This window comes from Hirundo rustica, chromosome 15 (genome assembly GCF_015227805.2).
Source record: "Hirundo rustica isolate bHirRus1 chromosome 15, bHirRus1.pri.v3, whole genome shotgun sequence".
NCBI lineage: Eukaryota > Metazoa > Chordata > Aves > Passeriformes > Hirundinidae > Hirundo > Hirundo rustica.
This window is the reverse complement of record NC_053464.1, coordinates 3,862,627-3,887,585: the sequence shown is the minus strand read 5'-3', so window position 1 is coordinate 3,887,585 and position 24,959 is coordinate 3,862,627. Positions and strand designations below refer to the sequence as shown.

The following is a 24,959-nucleotide window of genomic DNA, read 5'->3' as shown; positions in this document are numbered from 1 at the left end:
ATGCCTTGCAATAGCTTTTTGATAGCACAGTTAACAGGAAAAAAAGCCAGGTCCCTTCATAAGTGGGATATTATCAAAAGATTAAAATTATATAATGCAAAGCCAGAATCAGAACATGCAAATGAGTAGTCAGCCTGCAGCAGGTAATTATCAGATAATAGGTTTACTATTCTTAGCCTTTCAAGTATTTGGTAAGGCAGTTCAGAAAATTTTAGAAGAGAACAGTGAGCCCACAGGTAGTTCTTGGAACAGAAGAGTTCTTTAGGAGCGCTGTAAAAAATAAACATTGCCTTTACTATGAATCTTGATCAGTTTAAAGGAGCCTCTGGGGGTGTGGATCAGGAGACCAGAGCCACACTGCAAACCCAAGCTAAAACCTGGGCCAGCATTTGTTTGGTACTCACGTGGAGGAGCGTGTTTGTGTGAGAGGGGGAGTGGTGTCTGCTGGAAAAAGGCACATCACCAGGGGCCTCTGCTCCTGGAATGCTTCTGCTGAGGTTCAGGCATATTCACGTGTAACACCCAAACCACAGGTACCTAAAACTATCTCTTTCCTATACAGAACTCTATGTTGTTTACTAACTCGTCTATATAGAGAAAGAAAATTCCTTCTTCATGCAAAGCAAACAGCTCTGCTAATTTCTAACCACAGCCAGGAGTTAAGAGGACCTGGCAGCTACAGAAGATTTGAAGATTTTCACGTCTAATCACAGTGACTGCTTTTCCACAAGGCTGATGCAAACCATGTAGAGCCTTTAGTTTAAGCAGAGAGCTCTAATGATCAAAACTGAAAAAAGAAATAATGTGTGTTTTCTCCCCCTACCCTCTAAACAGGACTCCTCTACCTACTGATTTTTCTCTCCTTCTGGGAGGGAAAGGGTGGTGGCTCTGTGAGCTGGCTGAAAGTTGTCAAAGCCATGGAACTAAAGAGAGATCAAGAGAGCTGTATCCTGTTCTTTGAATGCTCATTCCCAACCTGAAGGGCCCCTTCAGCAGCACTTGAGAACACTTCATGCTCTAACCACAGTAAAATGGAAGCCACTTGACCGAGTCAAGCGTGGAGCAAGTCTATCATCACACAGCTCCGCCTCTCCCACTTTGTGACAGAATCCTCTGATCCCCATTAACAGAAAAGCTTAATTAAAATAAAATTAGCACTCTTTGCTTTCCCTGCTGTCCTCCCTGCTGTGAAAATCTACTGGTACACCGACTTGTAATTACCAAATTGACTTATTTTAAAATGTGTTCTTTGAATTTCCATTGATCATATTTTCTTCTCCAGTCAGCCTGGCTCTTTGCCAGTTCAATGAAAAGAAGCACCACCCTTGCCTCCACATGAGAGATGCCAACATCAAGATCACTGCTCAGCTCCACACTGTCTGTCAAGCAGCTGAAATATTACTGAAGGTTTTACATAACCCTAACACCATCAAACCACGTGCATAATTGATGCTAGCATGCCAAAACAAAAGAAAGAGCACATATGCCCTGCAATCCATTCACAAAGAAACCTCCCCAAGTTAGAAACACTAAATATTCTGGGTTATTTCCCACAATTATCAGCTCATGTCTCCTGCTGTTGTATATGGCAGGACTGGATTTCCTTCCCTGGAGACAAACAAGAAGAATGTTACCTCCCTGTTACTGAGACAACAGAGCTTGAGAAAATAAATTTGAGCGACTCTGAAACCACTTTACTCATCTAGCAGCTGGGAGAAAGTCTTTGCCAAAGAGAAACTCTCCATCTAACACTTTTCTTCACCAATAATAGGATGTTTCTATCCCAACAAGAAAAATACATGATGTATATGTAAGACACAGAAAATGTGGTCTGACAAGATTTAAAGAAATAAATATTAATAATTCAGGTGATTTCCCAGATGTAGTACATTATATATGGAAAGCTGCAGAGGAAATAAGAAGGTTCAAATCTTTTTTCATAAACTTGTATTAATAATTCCACTTCTCTTTGGATAATGACACAGATTTGAATAGGTGTTACTATTGAAATCACCTTGCATATAGTAATTACACACCACAAACTGTTTTATAATGTGGGATCAAAAGAGGCTCTCCTTCAATAAAAGCATACTGAAACATTAAATTTGTATCAACCAGCTAAAAGAAGGAATAGATAATAGGTCATCTTAGAAAATAAGTGAACATCAGTTAGTTCAGTATTTTAAAAATTCTTAAGTTTCTCAGTAGCATAGAGGTAAGAGTTCTGTATAAATTGAGCAACAAAAACATACTGGATATTTAGGATTGAAAATAATTTTGAATAATCTAACACTGCAATAAAGAGAGATTGCCATTTGCTAGAAGGAAGGAATAAAGGGTTGATTTCTAGCTTTCAACCGAAGTACGATACTTTGGCTTTAAAACAATGCACATTCTTTAACTCAGATCTCTCCCTTAAAGCTAACTGCAAATCTCTGAATTTAGTTCTAAAACCTGTATATACACTCCTGAAAATGCATCCCAGCCCAGGAGATCACCAATACACAAAGAGCTGTTTGGTCACTCAGGAAACTTTCCACTGTTTCCATTATCCTATGAAGTTCTGAGGAATGGATGCTCAGGTATTTTTTTTTTTTTTTCCCTGATAACGACTGGGTGAGCCACAAAGGCTGAAAAACCTGAACCTGGTTGCAGACAGAATTCTGGATATCCATTTCCACTTCTTTCTCCACCTCCTGGGTGGAAATGTAACCAGTATTTGAGAGTTTGCAAATGCTCCTTCTCCTTCCTAAATAAACCCCACCACTCCAATTGTTAAATACATGAACACATGCCCATAAATGTGCTCAACAAAAGAGAACTTTTCCCTCGTGATCTCCTTGAGAACACCAGGGAGCCCCTCCTCAGGATCACTGCCACACTGTGGCCCTTTCTCAGAGCAGGGCATCCTCCAGCTCCAAGCAGCCCCAGGCAAACATCCAGAACCTTCTCAGCAGGGCTCAGGCTGGCAGCAGGCACAGGAGATGTTCCTGCTAAGTGCTCAGACTGCAGGAGTGAAAATGGCACAGGATCTGTGCCTTGTCCTGCAGCAGTTTGTCCCTGTGGACAGGCCACGTGGAACTGGACGTGCTGGTGAGCACTGGTCCCTCAGCCAGCCTGGATGCATCACCCGCCCTTAAAACAAGGGGATGCAGGCACCACCCTCTGACTGGACAGGATTTGCAGGAGAAGTTTTCATCTCCTCATCAGAGGCATACTTCCCAACATAAGCAGTTTGGATTTTACAACAGAAAAGAATGAGTTTCCTGAACTATTATCTGTCCTGTTCTGGGACATCACATACTTTAATTTTCACTTTTCCCTTCAATTCCTTGTTATTCTTATTCCATTAACATAAACTGTGTCTCCGTGCAACTATACCAGCACAGAGAGCATGTCTTATATCATAAAAAAACCAACCAAAAATCTCACTTTAAGATATTACACACACACAGAGGTTATATAACCATTAAATAATGAAACTGTGGCAGAAACAAATGGCATAACACACACAAACCCTACAGTTTCTAATACATGGTGCAGACAGCTACAAACCTGCTGCTGGTACTGGGGCTCCCTGCCACAGTGCCTGGGAGACTTTAGGAGAATGAGGAATCGGTGATGGAATGTGGCACACAGTTTTTGAGCTATTACTGCTCCCAGCATCCTGGTGCTGCCTGCTGGAGTGCTGAGGGCCTGCTGCTCGCCACCAGGCACCAAAGTTTCATTAACCAACCCCCAGGATTTATTCCTGACGACGTTTTTGACATTTACGCAACATTCTTCATTTTTCATTACTCCAAGGAAAAACAAGAATAAAGGATCTCCTGTTTCCAGACCATCATTTAAAAAGACTGAGCTGGCTTTATGGAAGTGTTTCTATGCAGTAATTTTGATTTAGTATGGAATTATCATCAGCAAATAACTAAATGCATTTGTAGACTTTGTAGTTTGTAAAGGGAGTCATTAGAAAACAACACTTTACATATTTTATGTTTTATGAACAGACAACAACAAAAACCTGAGAACACTCTTATCCCCACTTACCTCAGTCCTGGTGCTTACTTCCAGCATCTAGTGGAGTAAAAATTTTTCCAGTGTAAATATATTTATTCCTTCACAAGTGCATTAACCTCAGTTGACAGTGTAATATGAAAACTGCATACAGTAAGCCTCAAAATAAATCTGTGCAGATGCTTTTATTTGTTCCCAGAAATTAATCAGTTTTTCCTATTAAATATATATATTTTTAATCTTAGGAAGCTTTTTCCCCCCTAGTTTTATCTTTTTTTTTTTTTTTTTTAAGTGATGCTTTCTATATTGAATTGGTTGGAAAAATCACAGTTAAACCATATCAACTTGGTGCTTTATAACGGGAAAATGGATTGTGAAAATATTGTTTTCTTTCTTCCGTGCACTTAAGCATTTTGCATGTTTTATCTGGAACTTTGCATGTCTCATCAATTTAGCAAACAGAGAGAGGGAAAACTCAGATATAGGAAAACTTTAGAGCAAAACAGCTAAATTTTACCTTTTCTTTTCTTTCTGGTTTTTATCTTCAATGCACAGCAATCAGATAACATTAAAAAATTTGCATACTGATAATAAATACATTTCTTTCCTCAACTAGCTCCCGTAACCATCATATTCCCCACATTACAACAGGTAACTGTGCAGAGGACATCGAAGGTCAGCAGCTCTAAACTCTTTTCTGTTAGAAACTCTGAAAGTGTTTCGGGGACAGTTTTCCTGGGGACACCCAGTCCCCTGCCCGTGCCCAGAATGCCCTGACAAAAGGAAAACTCTCTCATTACAGACAATTATAGAACCACTATTACAGACAACAATGCGGCCATACAAAAACTGCCAGGCAGTTGGAGTGTTTCACGTGAAATCAGAATACAGCAATGACTGAAGAGCTCAAAGCTCCTTGGAAATGTCTCTCACATTTCCTCCAGTGTGTTTGTAACAGATGAGCTGCACGCCTCCTGTACAGAGGAAATTCCAAGATCAGAACACTCAGAGAGTCATTGGGAATGTTGAATAAAACCCATGGTAGAGGCTCATCATTAGTTTCTCTTTTCCTGCTTCCATATCAAACTAAGTCAGCATTTTATGTCTGGAATAATGTGCTCGGGCAGGCATTAAAAACATTTTTTCTTTAAAAAAATTTCAACATATTCTGTAGAATGCTGAAGGTGTTTGACTTTTTCCCTTATAAGAAAACCAGTTACACTAAAAATGAGATTCTGCTTTACAGCGCCTTAAAAACAAAAACCACAAAAAGAATTGTTTTCTAAAATCACTCATACCTTTAATGTGTAAAGTAAACCAGTACAGTGTTATAATTGTTCCAGAGATTATGTCCCACATCCAGATAAACCACAACCCTGAAGATGCCAAAGGGGCCCCAGCACATGGCTAAAAGATTCATGGCTAAAAGATTGATACAACCACAGAAACAATGGAGCAATTCTCCCCTTTTATCCCCTTTGCATTTGTTACTGCTTGCTTGCATTGTGTTGCCAAGATTTTCACCATCACCAGATAGAAATGGAAATTGTTTTTTATGATTTGCCCACTGTTCAGTACAGAAGAGTTAAGAGTGAGATAGTAAGAAATTTCCAAAAGCGGACTATTAAAGAAATAATCTAAAAAAAACCTGCTTATGTAAGAATTATTGAGAATTTTTAAGGCAGCTGCACATTTCCATAAATGCAGATGTATATTTAAATAAAACAAAACTTTTAAAGGACAGCTATAGAGATTTTTTTTTAATTACACGACCTCAGAATTATCGGTTGCTTTCCATGTTCATACTGAAGAGAACCTGGAACACCTAATTAAATGTCAGGATTGATTTTACATTTTTCAGTTTGAATTTAGTGGATCTGCTTCACAAAAACTTCTAATAATAAAACAATAGTTTACAAAAGAAAGTAGAAAGAGAAAAATTAAATGCTGTTTTGTCCAAGAAGGTTTGGGTTGCTCAAAAGGATGGTATATTAACCATTTTGGTAAGACTGATTTACTAGCAAGGATTTCTGATGAAGACAACTGATATAATCTGTATAATTAATCTGTGTCTACTCAAAGAGATTCTTATCTCCTTTAAGAAATTGGTAAAGATAAGGATAATTGATTTCCTGCCCCTCCCATGTCTCAGATGAAGCCCTGTCTGAAGAACAGCGTCACTGCTTTGTTATTTGCTGCAAAAGAAACACCTCACAAATACATTTACCAAAGGTACAGGACCGAGCCATCAGCTTCACATTAGCACCACACACAGAGAACAGGAAACTGGAGTTACTGAGTGGTGGCAGGAGGTTTGTTTGAATGCAAAAATGCCTAAACAAGAGCTACACACATCTCACATCAGCAATATAATTTTTCTTCCTCAAGCAAAACCAAAAACACATCACAAGGATCACTCCAAAGATTTGTATGTGCCTGAAAAATTAAGACAGTTCAAAATAATTTTTATGTACCCATATGATGAGCTGGTTCTGGAATAATCAATAAACAAAATTCCTCTGTGACCTAATAAACAGTTCTGAGGCTGTCCTAAACCTGTCCTGAGGCTTCACAACATCAAATTGTACTTGGAGGTTACACAGGAAAAGGAACAAGACGAGTCATGCACAAAAATCCATGGAGAAAAATCTGAGCATCAGAAAATGACGGAATCCCAGAATGATTTGGGATGGAGGGGATCCTACAGCCCATCCAGCTCCACCCCTGCCATGGCAGGGACACCTTCCACCGTCCCAGGCTGCTCCAAGCCTCATCCCAACTTGGGCACTTCCAGGGATCCAGGGGCAGCCACAGCTGCTCTGGGCACCCTGTGCCAGGGAAGCCAGTAGGTGAGTAAAGACTTTTCCTAAGTAGAACAGAACAGGAATTCTTCCTCGAGCAGCCAAATTCTCCATCCAAGTCACCAACCAGGTAATTAGTTCCCTTCAGGCAACATCCAGCCTTCACATGGTACAGTCATTTCAGTATTTTCAAAAGGAATTCAGTCTTAATTACTAAAATAAAAAGTGGCAAGATATTTCAGGATCCACTTTTCACTGACTGGCTCTTAACAAGAAATATTAAGTTAGAAGATAAGCCCTAGCAAGATACAGTTTATTTCTTTTTCTACAAGACAAACTCCCTGATGTAACATTGAATCTCTGTCAGCTTGTTTATTTTTTTAACTTCCCACTTCATGACAGGTAAATATTTATTAGCACTGGAAGAGTTATTCATGTGAAAGATCTTTCAGGTTTCCCAAGTACTCACTACACTAATAGAAAGGCAATTAAAAAATCATTTAGTTAAAAGCTGTAAATGGTAACTCCACCGTGCACACCTCCACTCCCAGCTCAGCTCAAACATATTCAAAATACAACATCCAGACATCAGAATTTCTTAGGCACTACATCCATATTAAAATGTCATTGCCTATTGATTTCAACTTCATTAAACCTTAAACAGTTTATTGAATAATGAGGAAATACCATAAACATGCATCCTATTCCTTCAAGGAGCATGTTACTATGGGGATGACGCACACTAAATTTAGCCTAACTTTTTAACAGATTCCTAAGTACAAATAAAAAATAAGATACAGCCTGAGGAGACAAAAGCAATAAGAAGAAACTTGGAATAAACAAGACTATGTACCGAAGACTTAACACTGCCTGTTGAGAAAACAAAGATTAGAGAACCCAGTAAAAGGAATTAAAAAAAAAAAAAAAAAAGACCCCAAAAACCCCCAAACAAGCCCAACCAAGAAAACTAAGATCCCCCCAACAACCAAGGCAAACTTTACTACAGAATTTGCAAATTCTGAGCTTTCTTGTCACAGGTTTATAGATTTCCAAGGCCAGATTCACAGGTCCAGTTGGGTTAATCAGATCTCTGGCCAGGCAGAGATAAAAGCTCCTCCAGTTAGCTTGAAACACACATGGACTTCCATCAGCACACAATTAACTGAACCAAGTAACCTCACAGCTTCCAATTGCTGAGAGAACTTATTGCTCAGTTGTGTCCAGAGTGCAGTTGGATGGCATTAATGTGTCTAACAACTAGAATTCCCTTTTCCATAGACAATAAATGACTGTGTGCAAATAATTATAACACCAGACTTGAAAATTCTGACCAAAAGTTGAATGCCAGCAATGGCAACTGAGCTTAGATTTAGCATGTGCTTCCGAAATTGCACTGGGGAGAGTGGGAGATCCAGCTCTCTTGAGATAATTCACATCATCGTATCAGCAGTGGCACAAAGGTCAGAGGGGGGCAACACAGGTCAGGAGAGTTCTGATTTATGACTAAAAACTGCTTTATTACGATACCTACAGGGGGAAAAAAAAAAAAAGGCAGCTTTCCCTACACACAGCCGTGGCACTTCTGCCTCCCCACCTGCTATTAATCTTGCCAGTCCGAAAAATCCCCTTCAGCCCCCCCAGAAGCTGTGAATAAATGCCTGGCTTAAGTAGCCAGGCCCTGTGCTGTGCCCTGCAGACCACAGAGTCAGGCTTTCATCGACTGCCTGCGAAAGGCAAGTTAATAGTTGTAGGTCTCTGGTTTATCCCCAGGAGTTTCACGTGGCAGGTCCAGAGTAAAAGAATCCACTGCTAATTTCACCCTCCCTTATATAAATGCCAAGCATTGTGTATTAGCCCGTCCCTTAGGGACTCACGTGCAAATGTTTTGTTTTGTGAACAATATCGTAACAGCAACCTTGCTGCGAAAGCCCGAGTTGTTTGGCAATCCTACAATGCAGCAGTAAGTAAAAATAAATAAATAAGCCCCGCTATTACAGGTAATAAACCTGCTCAGATAAATACTCTCAAGCATAACAGTCATGTTACAGAGCAAAGCAAATCCCAGCAAAATCAAAGCTTTAGAACTGGTGGAGGTTCAGGTGTACTTTTCAGTTTAGTAATGTATTCCCTTGTGGTTTGAACAAATTAATAGAATCGCTTGTATGAAAGAACTTCATCATGACTATTACAAAAATAAATAAAATAAACTCTGTTTTCAAAAGTCATCCCAGAACAATTCACATAGTTATCACCAAATCCTTCAAGCTGGTTTTGTGTTATATCATTCATATTCCTGCTTTGAGAATTGGCTACCCCAGCTTCTCTTTGCTCATTATGAACTGAAATAAATAAATAAAAGGAAATCCTTATCAAGATACATAAATCCAGCAGTAATCCTCTCCCTCTAATAAAGTAATCTAATACAAATAATGTCTAAATGACATCAAGAGTTTAGGGAGTAAAGGAGGAGGGAGGTGAAAAAGCAAAGCACTGAGGCTTCTGTCACAGTCAGTCCACTTGGTCACAAAAGGTGCTCTCATTTTTGGCTAAAATGTGAAAAAACAGTGTTTAGGACTAGTGTCCAGAGGCCAGAGTGAAAAGTAAATTGCATTTTGTAACGCCTTAAGTCAATACAATCTCTTCATTGCCCGGTTCTTGTGTGATTCACAGAGAACGAGTAGCTGCCATCACACACCGATTTGATGCAACATATAAGCATGGAACTACAGTTCCAAATATTTGAATGTATTACAGAGATGTGGCCACTGGAATTTTTACAACAATTTTTACTTGCTACAATGCAACAGCAAATAAAAGAAGCAGAACGAAGAAGAGTGGCCTGAGCAAAGCCATTTTTTATTAATTTTGTTATGCAAAACACTAAAAAATTAGCTTTAGTGAAGTGAGGATTCACCACATTAAACAACGATACACAGGCAGTAGAAAAAAATATTTTGGTGTTGTATCAGATCTAAACCAAGTCCAACAAACATCCAGAAGAGCTGTAGTGGCATAGAATAATGGAGAAGCCAGACCATGGCTTCTGCTGAGGATGAACACGCCTTAAAACCGCTTGGAAGTTATTATGAAATGAAGTCGTTGGGGGTGAGGAATAAACCCAACACGCATTCCATTTCAAAGGAGACAGGAGTTACTGGCAGCTGCGTTCTTTAGCCTGCAGTGCCATCGTCTGGCTATGGAAGCTATTTCAGCACGGGCTGGGGAAATGCAGCCAGCTAAATATTTAAATGTAAGAAAAGAACAAGCCTTAATACCGTGCATATTTGTAAAAGTCCATGGGGCTGAGGGGAGCTGTAGTATTTACATGGAGAAGCATTGAATGCATAAATGAAAATGTGGTTCTCAAGTCAAGACAGAAATGAGAACAGAACATTCAAACCAACTGACTAAAACTATGGCTAAAACCACCATGTACTCTAGAATCAGGCTTGTCTTGTCATTTTTTTGTTTGATTGATTTTTCCTTTTTTAATAGAGTTATTAGTTTAAACTTCAGGTTAAAAGATGTAACTTAAATACCTAAATAGTTTATGATTGCAGACCTCAGAGGCAAATGCAAGGCAAAAATTGATATTTCATTAGTTAAGGGACTGCAACATGTTTGAACTGGGTATCTCATACCATTTCAACCACATACATATAATCTACTCTGAGCTTCATTATGCCAGGGGAAATTTAAAAAAAAAAAAAAAAAAAAAAAAAAAAAAAAAAAAAAAAAAAAAAAAAAAGCATTTTCTTTCCTATAACGATTATTACAGCACCTACAGCTAACCAACTTTAGGGGTAAGCAAATGCAACTTGAGTGATGTTTTGGACAAAGCTCAAATAAAAGTAAAAGAGACACATTTGTGGTAACTAAGGACTGTTAGGAATATCAGTTTAGTCCTAAAATTCAGATAGATGGGATAAAAAAATCCCCAGAACATGATGCACGTGGCCCTGGGAAAACTCTCAATAAGCTTGGGTAGGTTTCAAACACACAGGAAAGTAAGAGGCAAGGTAAGAGCAGTTTGTGACATTTACATCAACTTTTTTTTTTAAGTATGAAGTTTCAAAGCTCTTTTAATTAATTTTGAAGCAGTGTTTGAGGTGAACGAGGGAGTGCAAGGAATGTTTTGAAAGATAAATCTATTAGCATGCAGAGTAACTTGGTCTAGGCTCCAGTCTGACTCAGTTCTCAGACTCTTCTGCGTCAGATTAAAACAGATCAGATTTGAGTACACTGCTGTTTGGTTTAAAGGCATAAATTTAATAGATTCCCAATGGAGTTTAGCTTACAGAGCCTCCAAAATAAACATGGACACTCTGACAGAGTTTGTACTGGTTAAGACTATTGAAAACTGTGCAGAACTTCCAAAAATTATGACACTTTCCTTTGAGGACTTGACTTTAGGAACAAACATTAAAAGTTATGGAACCCAATAATCACCAAATCTCACAGCAACAACTAATGTTTGCATCTGCTCCAGCTGAGGCTGGAAGCAGTGCAAGTGAGCCCACACAACCCTTATTTTCCCAGAGGTGAGTGGATGCTTTTTTCCTCGTGCAGTGAGACAGAGCCTCACTGGAATCACAGCTGCAATACAAATACAGCAACCTCACCCAGCTGTCTTAATTACCTTAACTGCCATGGCAAACTGAGGGATTGCCCAGAATTACAAAGTTGTTGGAGGTTCTTCAAAGGAATTGCAATCATACAGCAACATTCCATATAAATTCATTTGGAAAGGCCAGTGACTATAAATAAGGTCACCTGGGCTGAGTTGAAGAATGAATTCCCAAGTCCCTCAAAAGCATTTTCTTCTCACTACAAACCAAAACTGGCCAGAGCTCCAGCACATGGTGTGTGGGGGTTATTCTGCACAGTGTAGGAAAGCTGTGACAGCACAGAGCTCTTTTAAAGAAACCAGCCTTCAGCTCAGATACAATCAGCTTTTTGGGACAGAATTTGGAAAATAAATGCAGCTGGAAAACACAACCGTGTCCTGATTTGTGCTCAGATCAAAACTAAGTCCATGGTGGGCATGGACAACTTGCATTCTTGATGGACTGACAGAACAAGCTCTATTTCAAATAATCCCAAAGGAATGGAAATTCAGCATCAAGGCAGATTCAGTAAAGTCCAGTAAAGCCCACTAGCTGGAGCAACATTTAAAAAACCATAGGTATCATGTTATATAATTAAACATCAGATCAATGAGGGCTCTGTAACTACATGGAAACAGAAAGACAGGTTTGCACACTTAAAATGTCTCCCAAGAATGAGTTGCAGAAAGAATTAATTTCTACATCACATTATCTGTGATTATATGAAATAACTTAATCCTTTATAATAAAATATTTAGGGAAATTACCATGTCAGTGTTGTAGACTAAAACATCAGACATTAAAAACCAAGACTGTGGTATGGGTGGCAGAAGACAAGATAGTTTAATACAGAAAACCTGGTCACTAAATAAGGGAGAACTTTGTACTTGACAGAACATTTTACCCCATCCCTGCAAATTTTCTCTTACATTACTCAATAACCAATTACCTGTTCAGCAAAAGGCCACAGCAAACCCAAATTTTAACAAACGCATCAAAACACATTTGCTGAAACAGATGTTCCTTGCTGGATTTCAGACGATTCACACATGTAACAAACCTTAAGGGTTGTGTTTTCCCTTAGACTTCAACCTTTATCGAGTCTTGGAAGTGAAAGACAGTAACAAAGATGAGATCTTTTTAAATGGCATTATTTTGAAGTCAAAATGTTTACTCCTTGAGTGGGATGCATATTGCCATTATCTAGGAAAAAAAGCTAAATTAACTTTCTTTTGTGTATTAACCTCCTGATAGAGAGGGATAAAAGGAAGGATAAAAGAAGCCTTACTTTAGACTTTAAATATCAGCATTCTTTTTTCAACATACTCTTTTTTTTTTTTTTTTTTTGCAGAAATAATCCCTGATCTTTTAAAAAACAATTGTGAGAGAGCAAGTATGACTTAGTGGGACGTGCCTGTACACCAGTCCTTTCAATATTGCCCTGGGTGTCCTGTTTTAGTAGTGAAGAGATGAGATAAATGGCAGAATCCCTGGATTTTCCTGACCTTGATCAAGAAGAACAAATTTTTAGCTGAACTCTGCAAAACTGCTATGATTACATCAATCTAATCTGGAAAGCACATGGTTTATATATAAACCATGGTCTCTGTCTCATCCATCAAAGTGAAAGACAATAAAACACACTTCTGTAAGAAAAATTGGAAAAAGAAATCCATTAACCCTTATTTTACTCCTTACATAAGGATCCTCAATGATGTTTCAGACTACAAAAACATGCATACATATTCAGGTTTCTAAATATGGATATACATCAATTTAAATATAAGTGCTCTTGAAACAACAGGCTTTGTGAGAGAAAAAGACGCTCAGCATCATCGCTGAAGAAATCAGTTCTGAAATAACGGAATTAGGAAGTTTTGATCAAACTGCCCAACCAACAGCAGGCAGCCATAAAAAGCCATCTATTGCTACAGAGAGAAGATTTACCTGGCAAGAGATCCGACACAACATAAAAAGACAAACTGGAATCGATGAGAAATGAATTGGATTACTGGACAGAAGCATATTCTTGCACATGTTCAAGCTACTGGGAAAGTAACAAAGCCAGCAGGTATAAAAAAATGCCTGCTTACCCTTTCCTGATCCAATCACAGCCACACTGTTAATCAGGTTGGACTACATCCCAGATATTAATTTGGCAAGCAAAACAATCGTCTGATTCAGTCTGGCCCCTTCAGAAATGCTGAAAACAATCTGCCACTGATAATCTTGCCATGCATGTGCTCCTGAAAAGCCATCTGATCAATTTAGGCCAGACGAGAGAAGACAGCTACATCCACATGCGAATGCCTAAGGCTTTCCCTAGCCACTGGCAGTGTGTATATGTGTCCCCTGCTGCCCAAGGAAGCGCTGGGAAATGCACAGCTCAACAGTTATGGACTCCTTTGGACTAAAAATAAATAAATCCTGCAGTGTGTAGGAGCAGAAGGCTGCTGGCTCATCAAAGCTTCACTCCCTCACTGACCAGAGGGATCCTGTCCTGCTGCTGGGATTCCTTCCTGGAAACACTTCCAGCAGCTGGAGACTTCCTCTGCATCTCCTGGGGTTTGCCTTTGGTTAGGGATTTTTGGTTTTTTCACTTAACAAAAGATCTCAACTCACGAATGTTCTTGCTTTTACCCTCCCTGTGTCTCCCCCATGCCAGTGTCAGGGGGTATCAGCTGCTGCCTCAGCCAGCTCATCACAGGGCACCAAAACCTCTGGGCGACATCCTGTCCCTCCTCCTGTACTGTGACAGTGCTGTAAAGCATGAGCAATAATTCTGTTTGAACCACTGCTTCCAGAGAGCCTCAATGCCCACAAGGAATTCCCAACACGAGCCAACTCCTGGATGATACCTGGTACCAGCAGAGAGGAGCAATCACAGAGCTCCAGCCTCTGGAGCCAAGCGTTGCTCTGGAGGGTCCCAAGCTGCCCAACAGACTCAGATGCTGCTGCAGGCACAGAACCGAGCCCACAGGAACAGAGGCTCAGTGCACAGCCTCTGCTCCCATCCACAGTTATGCTGAAAACATGGAGTAGAATAAACCTATGAGAATCTTTAACACCTAATATTCATAATATTTCCATAAGAACATTTTTTTATTCTGGTTATAAGGAGAACAAATGCAAAAAAACCAAGCAACGGTTGAATTCCTAAAAGAACTCAAACTTTCAACATTGAAATTTAAATTTTCCATAGAGATACAGTATTTGATACAGAAAGAATGTTATTTATTTGTCTCCATTTTACGATTTAGAACAGCAGTCTGCATCAAGTTCTTCTCACAAGTCTCAAATGCCATTTCCAAGTTTCCTATACAATAATTCCAGTGAGGAGTTCACAGGACTACACAACTTTTACTACACAGAGAAGCAGCCTGAGATCAGAGTATTTGTCTGGTGTTAAATAAAGACAGAGCAACACAACCTCCTCTATAGCAGCACATTGGTGGCCTTCTCTCAACAGCAGCTCTATTACAAAAAACCCAGAATAAATCATAAAAGAACTCACACTTTCATTACTTTTTTCTAGATAAATACATAATCTCTAGATTTCTACATCACCAGTAGGGCTCTCTAAGGTTAGCTCAGGAAAGCAGGCCTGTCAGTGGCTATTTTCCTTACTGAGAGTAAAAATTAAAATGTAGGAACAAACCAATTCTGTGCCTAAGCACAGGTTGGCAACGAGTGAAATGAAAGAAAAGGCCCCAACCTGGAACTCTTCTGTCTGTACAGAGATCATTTTGCTCACACCAGTGTTAAGCCTCCCTCCTCTTTCAGTGCCCTTTAGACCAGCTCCAAAAATACTCTGTCCAAAAAATACCTGCAAATAAGGGGGCTCATAGGTACAAGTTGTCAACTCAGTCCTTCTTTATCAAATCTCCCACATCTTTATTTTGAAAAGTGAGAAAAAAGACAAGAGAAGGAAATGTCAACTGGAAACTCACTTTTCTCTAGGGTATCAATGGCCACGAAACTCTCTGGCACAAGTAAATAATACAGAACACCACACTGAGGAGTCTGGGCTATGAAAAGCTGACACCACCCAAAACCTTCTAAAAGAAAATGTTCCACCACAGTAGCAAAATTTATTGGTTCACAAACACGGACACGATCTGAGACCCGTTCCCATTCACAGCGTACCAATATTTACAGGTCTGTGGGGTTTTCTCTTTTTATATAATTTCAAAAGCCAATTCCCCTCTGTTTTTGTACCCATTGAAAACTTAATGGCCAGATTAAAACAAAATTTCAGCCAGGCTTCAGTGTCCCATGAATTATTTTTCAGTTCATTTTGACAAGTAATTAGCATGAAATTTGACTTGAGTTTTCCTTTTCCCCTCTGATTCTTCCCCCCTGAATCTCAATATTTTAACTTTACATTTAGCCGAGTATTAAAGCAAAGTTTCTGTCTCCTGCCCTCTCCCTTGTCCCCAAGTGAAACATAATTACTTGTATGCAATGCAAGTACAGCACATATGAATATATGCCAAAGTAACTTCTGCATACATTTACTTCAGTGCTAATAAAATATTTTATTCATGCATATAAAAGAATGTTCTTTCTAGCTCAGTGAGCTTTTTAGGAGTTATTAGCAGGAATGTGTCATATACCTAATGAAATTTATTTCAAGGTAGAAGAGACATTATAAAAAAAAGGAAAATAAAGTCTGAGAACTAATTCTCTAGGCAATCACAGAATTGTAATTCAAGACTTATCAAAATAGCCTCAAAATGAAGATCTGAAAAACAACCTCCCAATAAAAATATCATTTCTTTTCAGCAGCAATCATGTTTATACATGTTAATACAGGGGTTGGAGATGCTCTGGTTCAAGATGGAGCACACTGGCAGAAAGACACACCATAGTAAAAGGGGTTTTTAGCACTCTGCCGTAGCAGGTATTGCAGCACAGAAAATACACTATCCATGTCCCTTCTGTGTATTCAGCATATGTAAAAGTCATGCAGCAGAACACATTGACACTTCAGTGGGAGGTCAAATTATTGTTTTGGCACTTCTGTCACGCCTGTCACTTCAATTCCACTTTATCAAATTACAGATTGCTAGATAGAGTTGGATTAAGGGGAAAGACAGACACACACACACACAGAGGAGCAACTGTCAGCACTTCAGTTGTGAAATCCCATAATTGCATGTCAGTGACAGCGAGAACAAGAGAGCAGTAATAGGGCTGACATTATGAGCATTCAAATACCAGGAAACTTTGCAGCAAGACTTTGCACTCTGTCAAGCCACATGCCAGGAAATGGACTGGATTTCTGAGCAATTCCTCACATTAGAATTGCCAATATTTATTAGGCTGACTAATGCAGTGTCTTAAGTTCCAGGGCAACTTCCAGCTCCCTGTTTTTCCAGAAGTATTTCTTTTATTTGAAAAGAAGATAAAACTAAGACAAAGGAGAAAAGAAGCCTTTGATTTAAAAATATTGCTGAAAGTAGTATGAATAACAATAAATACTGCCTAAACAATGTAGATCGCGGGTTTGATTCAACTTTCTGAGTTTTAGGATCCCTGGAGTGCAACAGATCACGATTTCCAACAACTGTGAAGGAATCAGCCAGGAATTTCAAGTAACTTTTCAGGTAATAAACAAACAACACACCACACACACACCCCTTAGAAAACTTCACCCTTTTGTGGAAGTAGTGGAAACTTCCAGCTCTGAACTGAGGAGGGCTCAAGAAGCATCAGTAAATCTGACTTACATGAGCTGAGCTGTCAGGGGGAACATCTGCTGTGCTTGACAGGAGGATGCTATTCCTGGAGCAGCTCATTATTCCCCCTCTGGGTTACTCCCCCTGGCTCCTGAGTGCTGTGGTCAACCCTCCCCACTTTGTGTGGTCCCGTCCTGCAGTGGCTCAACAGCACCTGGCGCTGTTTGTACCACAGGGAAAGAGGCAGGAGAAAGAGCAATCATTTGTTCACCCTGTTAGACAGCAGAGGGGCCGTTAACACTCAAAATTCCCTTAGATTCCTCTAAATCTAAACCCAAATGCAATTTAGACACTTCCCTACCAGTCCATTGGAGACTATGATCTTCCCTCACAATAAAAAAAATAATTTCCTTTAATGGGAGTAAAAATGCATCTCAATAAACTACACAATTATGTGGATTGTATGACACCTTCACAAGGGAATAAAAATGACACGTATTCTTATTGACTGCTATAGAGCCCCTAAAGAGCAGAAAAAGGGACTACCATGAAAGAAAACAGGATAATAACAAATCCACATCTATGATGCCAGGTGCTGACTTAGTCCTCCTGTGGTGCTCCTCAATATTTGATACCCTTACTAACTCCCTTCTACAGTAACCTGAATATCAGGGAAATTGGATAAATACTTTCTCTTTAAAAAAAATTCCCTTAAACTTCCAGGAAAAACTTCTTTAATATGATCACTATGAATAAATAAAAAATAAAAAAATAAAAACAAAACAAACAAAGAAACAAAAAAATGCAAGAAGCCATTGAATAGACAAAGCAAAATACATTTGTAATGCTGTTTCTTTTTCTCCTGATTTTGTCTCAGACACACTCTATAACCTTGCCTACATCTGCCCTTCACACTTCTATATATTTCCCCACATGTAACTCAAGCCATATAATTGTAAGTACTTTCCTCATAGGTGTTTTTAATTTGTTTGTAAAGTAATTTGAGATCCACTGACAGAAGGTACTAAAGAAAAAAAAAAAAATAATTATAAAATATTTTCCACAGCAGGCAGAGAAAAGGAAAGGCATTACTGCCTACCCCCCATCCCACAGCAGGTGATAGGGAGTTAGGGAGCGTTATGGCACTCCAGGGAACTTCCCTGCCTTCCTGACCTCCCAGCTTATTGCCCTGACGCTCCGCCATAAACTCTGCAGCTCTCATAAAACCTCCTGCTCCCAGCTCCAAAGTGGGACATTTTCCAGTCAAGATGCATCTCAAAACCATTCTGTCCCGGAGCCAGCTCCCTCTCCAGAAGGGAGGATGCCGCAGGACACCCCGGTGACCTTGAGCCCCGAGCAGCGGTGCTGAGCTGCTGCTGAACGCGGCATGGCAGTGACACTGCACGTAACAGCCAGCACAGCCCCAGCACGGGGACAATCACTGAAATACAACAAATCCGGCAGCCAGGGCTGGAGAATGAAACATTCCCAGCATAGTGAAAACCAGCTGAGACGGAGTTATCCGGCACAGGAAGGTCGCTGTAAAATGACTTCCAGTTTGCAGCGCCGGTTTTCCGTTTCAGGTGGAAATGTCACACAAAGGGTGTCAGAGGATGTTACTTTGTATTGGAGTTTTGGTTTCACAGCATTGCCATTAATTAAATTGATATGACAATTGCAGAGTAAAACATATCCTTTGTGCTCTATTTGGAGCTCAAAGAGCAGGACCGGGAGAAATCCTATTTACAGTTTCGTTTTCTTTTTATATTTTGAAGATTACTGTTTGAAGCAAGTCCCATTTAAACATATTAAAAAAAAATAACTACTCAGAATAAAGATATGAACAGAGATTAAATTAAAAAAAAACAAGGAAGATTTATAAAATATAATTTTATAAAAATCAAGGCAGGTTTTCCAGGTAATGGGAGATGATGCAGTTGGGTAAGGGCAGCAACAACAAAAAGGCTGTACACATAGGAAGTCTTCTTAGAGACAGACCATGGTTTGGTTATATCAAATGGAAAGATTTCAAAGGAACCCATGGCCAATATCCTTCTTGATTGCCTTTCACCAGAGCCCTTTTGTTTGAGCCCAGCACACAGTTATATCAGAAAACATGGACAAAAGGAAAATCAACCTGACCATCTTCTGTCATCAGCCTTGTGAGAGCAAAACAACACACAAACTTTGGAAGCATGACTCAAATTCCCAAACATCACCTGGCCAGCGGACATGTGTGTATTTTCTACAAAAATCATACGTGGTATGTTTTTAAAAGGTTTCTTCCTGTGACAATTTAAGGGTCACTTTTCTGCATATGTTCCTTTGAGAAGCAAAGCTGAGCCATTTCTGCCATCTGAGTCATTAAACATCCAATATTGTGATGGTCAGAATGGTGGTGGGAGAGCAAAACAAGAAAGTTCTGGGTGTGTCAAATGCAGAAAAAAAAAAATAATAATAATTCACTCTGTATGAAATGAGCTGTACATGCATTTATGGGCTTTCTGCTGGGAATGGTAAGGGCGATTTAGTAATTCATAATTACCCAGGCCAGAGAAAGCAGACTGTGCATTGCTTGACACCTGGTATTCTCAAACCTGGGAGCTTTTAGCCTTGTAGAAAAAAAATAAAAACCCCACATGGAAAGGTCAGTTGAAGACAATGGAAGGAGAGACAGATCACAGTGATGAAGTGGTTACGATAATTAACTGCTGGTTTGGAATTTACAGAATAATAGATTTCAAAATAATAGGTACAGTTATTAAATCTGAGTTTGCCTCCAGGCAATGCTTTTGTCATGGTTACATAAATTTCTACTTCAGATGTTATAGATTAGGAAACTTCAGAAAACAAGGAACACAAGAAAAGGCACCTTGCAGGTTTGTATTCTGTGGTTAACTGGGAAAATTTCCCATTAATTACTAATGATACAGTTCATTAGTAATATATTTCATTATGGAAGTGCAAATTATTAGATACTAATGATGCATGCCTTAATTGCAGTAGTTTGTCTTGATTTCAAGTTCGATGAAATAAAAATATTTATTTACAGTCTTTCAGGTTCAGGAATTACATTATATCCTTAATTGATGCTTTCAACAAGCACTAAACAAGGCATATTAACCAGGACTGATGGATCTGTATTTGATGATCACTGGTGACTCTCCCCCTGGACTGGAAAGGAACACCTGCCACTTAAACTCGGTGGAAGCTTCAATTTTGGGACCAAACACAGAGAAAAGACTGAACACATTATGCAACAGCAGGTGTTTATCACATTCCTGCTCTTTCAAGGTGTTTCCACAAAATAGGAAGAGGAAGGAGAAAATTCGAGGGGTTTTCTAGACAATCCTTTCTGCTAACATGCCTCTCTGCATGTGGGAGCTGGAGATCCTGAGTCACTGCCAGTGGGAAAAAAAACCTCAGGAAACCACCCCAGCACAGAGCAGTGACTCGGAGCCACAAGGGAAGGTATCAGACACACATCTCCTGAAATTCCTCCTGAGGTACAAACCATGAAAAACCCAGAGCACTGGCAGCAGGCTGGTGCTCTGCTAGGTAAAAGTTGCAATACAAGGGAGAAGAAATACAACTCTTGAATAAATTGACATCCAGAGCTTGTCAGGCTCCTGACACTTTTTCCCCACAATTCATATTACAAAAAGAACTTCTGGCTTGGGCACTTTTAGTAGTTGCTACCAGCACTAAAAAATCAGAACTTGGGGTTTAGAGCTGAGGTGCCAGCCTGGATTTTAACCCATATTTAAGCAACAGGAACCTAGATGGAAGCACCTGGAGAGTTTGATGAAAGCTGATGTTCAGAACCTGCAGCCTCAGCGGGACAGAGTGAGTACCAGCTGAAGTTAGAGACTCTAAATCACATGTCATGTGCTCAACACTTCCACAGACTCAGTTACCATTCCACACAGAAATACCCTGCACAGATCTAGTAATCCAGATTTTCAAATTTTAGCAGCAACAGATTTTCAAACAAAACATGTTACTCTCTTTTAAACTGGATTGATATTTATTTATGACAATTTAATTATTTTTAAGCTGAAAAAAAACAATTAAATTTTGTCAGTTTCTTGATTAGTTTTTACCATGAGTAAGGTGAAGAACACAACTGAAAACATATTTTGTTTCTTGTCTATATTTTGTCCACAGAAAATAAAACTGGAAACATTTGTTTTAATCAACACTTTGAAAGGGGGAAAAAAAAAAGTCTCCAAAGGTGCTACTTATAAAGCAAACAAAAGCAGTCCTCTTGCTGTCCTACAAATATTTAACACAGTATGCCAACTTTATCATGAAAGACACACAATAACTTCTTTAATAATGGAAATTAAGAAAAGGAAGTGCAACTGCCTTGTAAACTTTTGTAGCATAAAGAGATTAAGACTATAATTCCCTTCTGAACAAGCAGTTATTGAAATTTCTAACAAGTACATTCAATAGAATTAGATTGTTTTGTCCCCACTGAAGTTGAAACACAACATGAACACATACACATGTAAAAGAACCGTAAAATAATTTCACATGGTTTAATTAAAAAAAAAAAAAAGCCAAAAATGAAACATCAACCAGAGAAAATCCCAGCTACCAGAATTGCCTGAAAAATCACATTAAAACAAGCCACTTACTTTTCTGTCCTCAGGTTCTACACCAGAACTGCACTCTGCTTTAGTGTCCTGAAAGCACAAACAGAGAAGCCCGTGTCACAAAGCACATTGACCAGCACTGGGGGAGCAACTCAGGCTGAAGAACTGTTATTTTTAACACAGAGTTATTTAATATACATTGTCTAGTATTGTGCCTTTAGGTGAAGTTTATTAAACTTTACTGCAGGCATAAATTTAAAGACAAGGCTGAAAGAACACATACAAAAAAAAACCCCTACCTATTTCAATATAGTGTAGCCAGCTCTCAGAAAAATATGAGATTTTTTTAGTATACATTTTCTTTTTTACTTCCACCTTGAGGAAAATATATTTCTTGATCATTTTTTTTTTTTTTTTTTAAATAAAAAAGTGGTGGAAGCTGAACGAAATATAAAGGTAAGCTAAAGAGGAAAACCTGCTCAACCTTCTGTCTGTTATCAAGAGCTAACTAGGACTCTATAGATATTTGTGTGTGAACCTCTGAATTGGAACAAGCAAGAACAGCAAAGCCTCTATTTATGATAAACGTGTGTGTGTGTGCACAGACTTGGACTCGTGTGGATATTTTGAACACTTTATCTTCAGGAGTGAAACAAGTGATCTCAAACCTAATGACACTCAACACACAGTCCTTTTATTCCTAAAGTATTTTGACTCATTGAGCCTATGGATTTTTGTTCTGAAGACATGCAGGGATAACAGTAACACAAAAATTATACCTTGAAAGGCATTTATTGACTCACCTTCACCCTTTTTACAGCAAGTTACTACTGGAAACTGAGTAAGCCAAACACAACTCAAGTCACTAAACTTTAGCCACGTGACCCACTAATTTTCTTCTCAACTTTACTTTTCTAGTGAGGATATTCTTGGAAGCAAATTTTGCCTAACTACTGCAGCTTTAGAGACTTCTATTGGGAAAAGAATAACATATGGCTGAGGGACAACTTTTTGTGAAAAGTGCTTCCCCATCCTCTCACCAAAGCTGGAACTACTCTAATGAGATCTCAGATTATTGGTTAGTTGCTTGCACATGAATTCACATGCTGATAGCAAATAGCAGCTCCTATTAAAAATGAAAACAAATGTAAAATGAAGAATTTATGTTTCTTCAACAGCATGTCTATTCATCTTAAATGAAGGACTGGTTTTACTGCAAAGCCAAAGGCTTCCTATCAACAGCTATAAAAGATTTTTAAAAATTAAATTGTTCAACCAAGTAAGATGAAGCAAGGTTTCCTGGAAAAAACACTCTAATTCACAGTAAATTATATTAAAGATGATCTCATGGGGCATATCAAGATGTGTCACTTCTTAAGCAGCAAAAAATTTTGTTATTCTAGCTAGTCTAATATATGAATCATCACCTCTATCAGTCTTTATATTCCATCACTTTTCCTGGGGAACCAGACTGTACTTTGTGGAATATAACACTCAAAAATTTTCTCTCCAGTGTGCCTTACTGGCAGCCAGACAGTCTCTCCCCACGTCTCCCACGTGGAGGAGAAGGAAATACTCTCTCTGCCTACAGGCTCACTTCCTGAGCCTGTTTGGGCATTTACATTTGCTTCTTTTTGGGGAGGGACTGAAAAGAGCTCAGCTTTTCAAAAGCCTTCTCCCTCAGGGGAATGAATTCAAACTTCATTAGCACCAGTGATCTTCATGTCCCGGCTGTGCCCTAAGTCACCTTTTGGAAAGAATGTAATGTTCTTTAACATATTTATTGGTTAATCAAAAATGAATCATCTCTTTCCACATTACCAAGGACAAGAGTGGCTCTGTCTCACACACTGACCTAAATTAACTGAAAGCAGAATAAAGTAGCTCCTCTCAGGCTGCAGCCATGGCTATTACAGCCTCTCAGCATGATGAATATGCCTGAAGACCCAACAGCACTCTGATCCCTCCTGCTGCCCATGGAACAGTTTCGTTCACTATTTCACCACTGTCCTTTCCCATTAAATGCAATTTCTGAGAAGCCCGAGTCCATAAGCATTGATTACTCAACTAAAAATGCAGTTTTACCTGGGTGAAACAGAGTCCATGTTCCTCCCAGCACAGCTTACCTGTCGTGGTTGTTTGGAGGAGCAGGGCAGGGAGGAGGCAGCAGGGCAGCCTCAGCCATGAGCTCACCCTGGGGCCAGCCCAACTGAGCCTCTCTGCCCCATCAGGAGTTAATGAGATCATGAACTTCACCTGGAGCTGGGAGCTAAGGAGATACCCAGCCTCATCGGAGCTGGGAGCTGAGATACCCATCCTCATCGGGAGCTAAGGAGATACCCATCCTCATCTGGAGTTAATGAGATACCCATCCTCACCTGGAGCTGGGAGCTAAGGAGATACCCATCCTCATCTGGAGCTGCGAGCTAAGGAGATACCCATCCTCATCTGGAGCTGGGAGCTAAGGAGACACCCAGCCTCACCTGGAGCTGGGAGCTAAGGAGATACCCATCCTCATCTGGAGCTGGGAGCTAAGGAGATACCCATCCTCATCTGGAGCTGGGAGCTAACGAGATACCCATCCTCATCTGGAGCTAACAAGATACCCATCCTCACCTGGAGATACCTGATGAGATACCCAGCCTCACCTGGAGATACCTGATGAGATACCCAGCCTCACCTGGAGCTGGGAGCTAAGGAGATACCCATCCTCACCTGGAGTTAACGAGATACCCATCCTCATCTGGAGCTGGGAGCTAAGGAGATACCCATCCTCACCTGGAGCTGGGAGCTAAGGAGATACCCATCCTCACCTGGAGCTGGGAGCTAAGGAGATACCCAGCCTCACCTGGAGCTAACGAGATACCCAGCCTCTCCTGGAGATACCTAATGAGATACCCAGCCTCTCCTGGAGATACCTAATGAGATACCCAGCCTCTCCTGGAGATACCTAATGAGATACCCAGCCTCACCTGGAGCTGGGAGCTAAGGCAATACCCATCCTCACCTGGAGCTGGGAGCTGCCTTTACCTGAGAGCAGCCCCAGCAAAGGTTCAGGCTGAACAGCAAATTACAGCATTTCCATCCCATGTTCTATCCCTGAATGCCAGACAAGCATTTCATCCCTTACTGTCTGGTTATCTGTCTAAAGATACAGAAAGTGAATCTTCACAAATTAACCACGGCATCTTTAGCAATGGAAATCACATCTGCATGGGTTCAATCTCGCTGCAAGAATGTGTTATCTTTGAAATT

At 39.7% G+C, this 24,959-nt stretch overlaps 1 protein-coding gene across 9 annotated transcripts in view; it reads right to left on the bottom strand.

The window, feature by feature from the left end:
* Positions 1–24,959, bottom strand: part of RBFOX1 (RNA binding fox-1 homolog 1) — a 1,151,472-nt gene that overhangs the window by 496,376 nt on the left and 630,137 nt on the right. For 7 of the 9 annotated variants that reach the window (XM_040078692.2, XM_040078693.2, XM_058422645.1 and 4 more), the window contains one exon: positions 21,747–21,794. In XM_040078692.2, coding sequence (XP_039934626.1) covers positions 21,747–21,794 — 48 coding nt within the window. Of the gene's footprint in view, positions 1–21,746; positions 21,795–23,789; positions 23,981–24,959 lie in introns of those variants that run through there. The other 2 variants (XM_058422642.1, XM_058422651.1) reach the window with 2 other exon arrangements.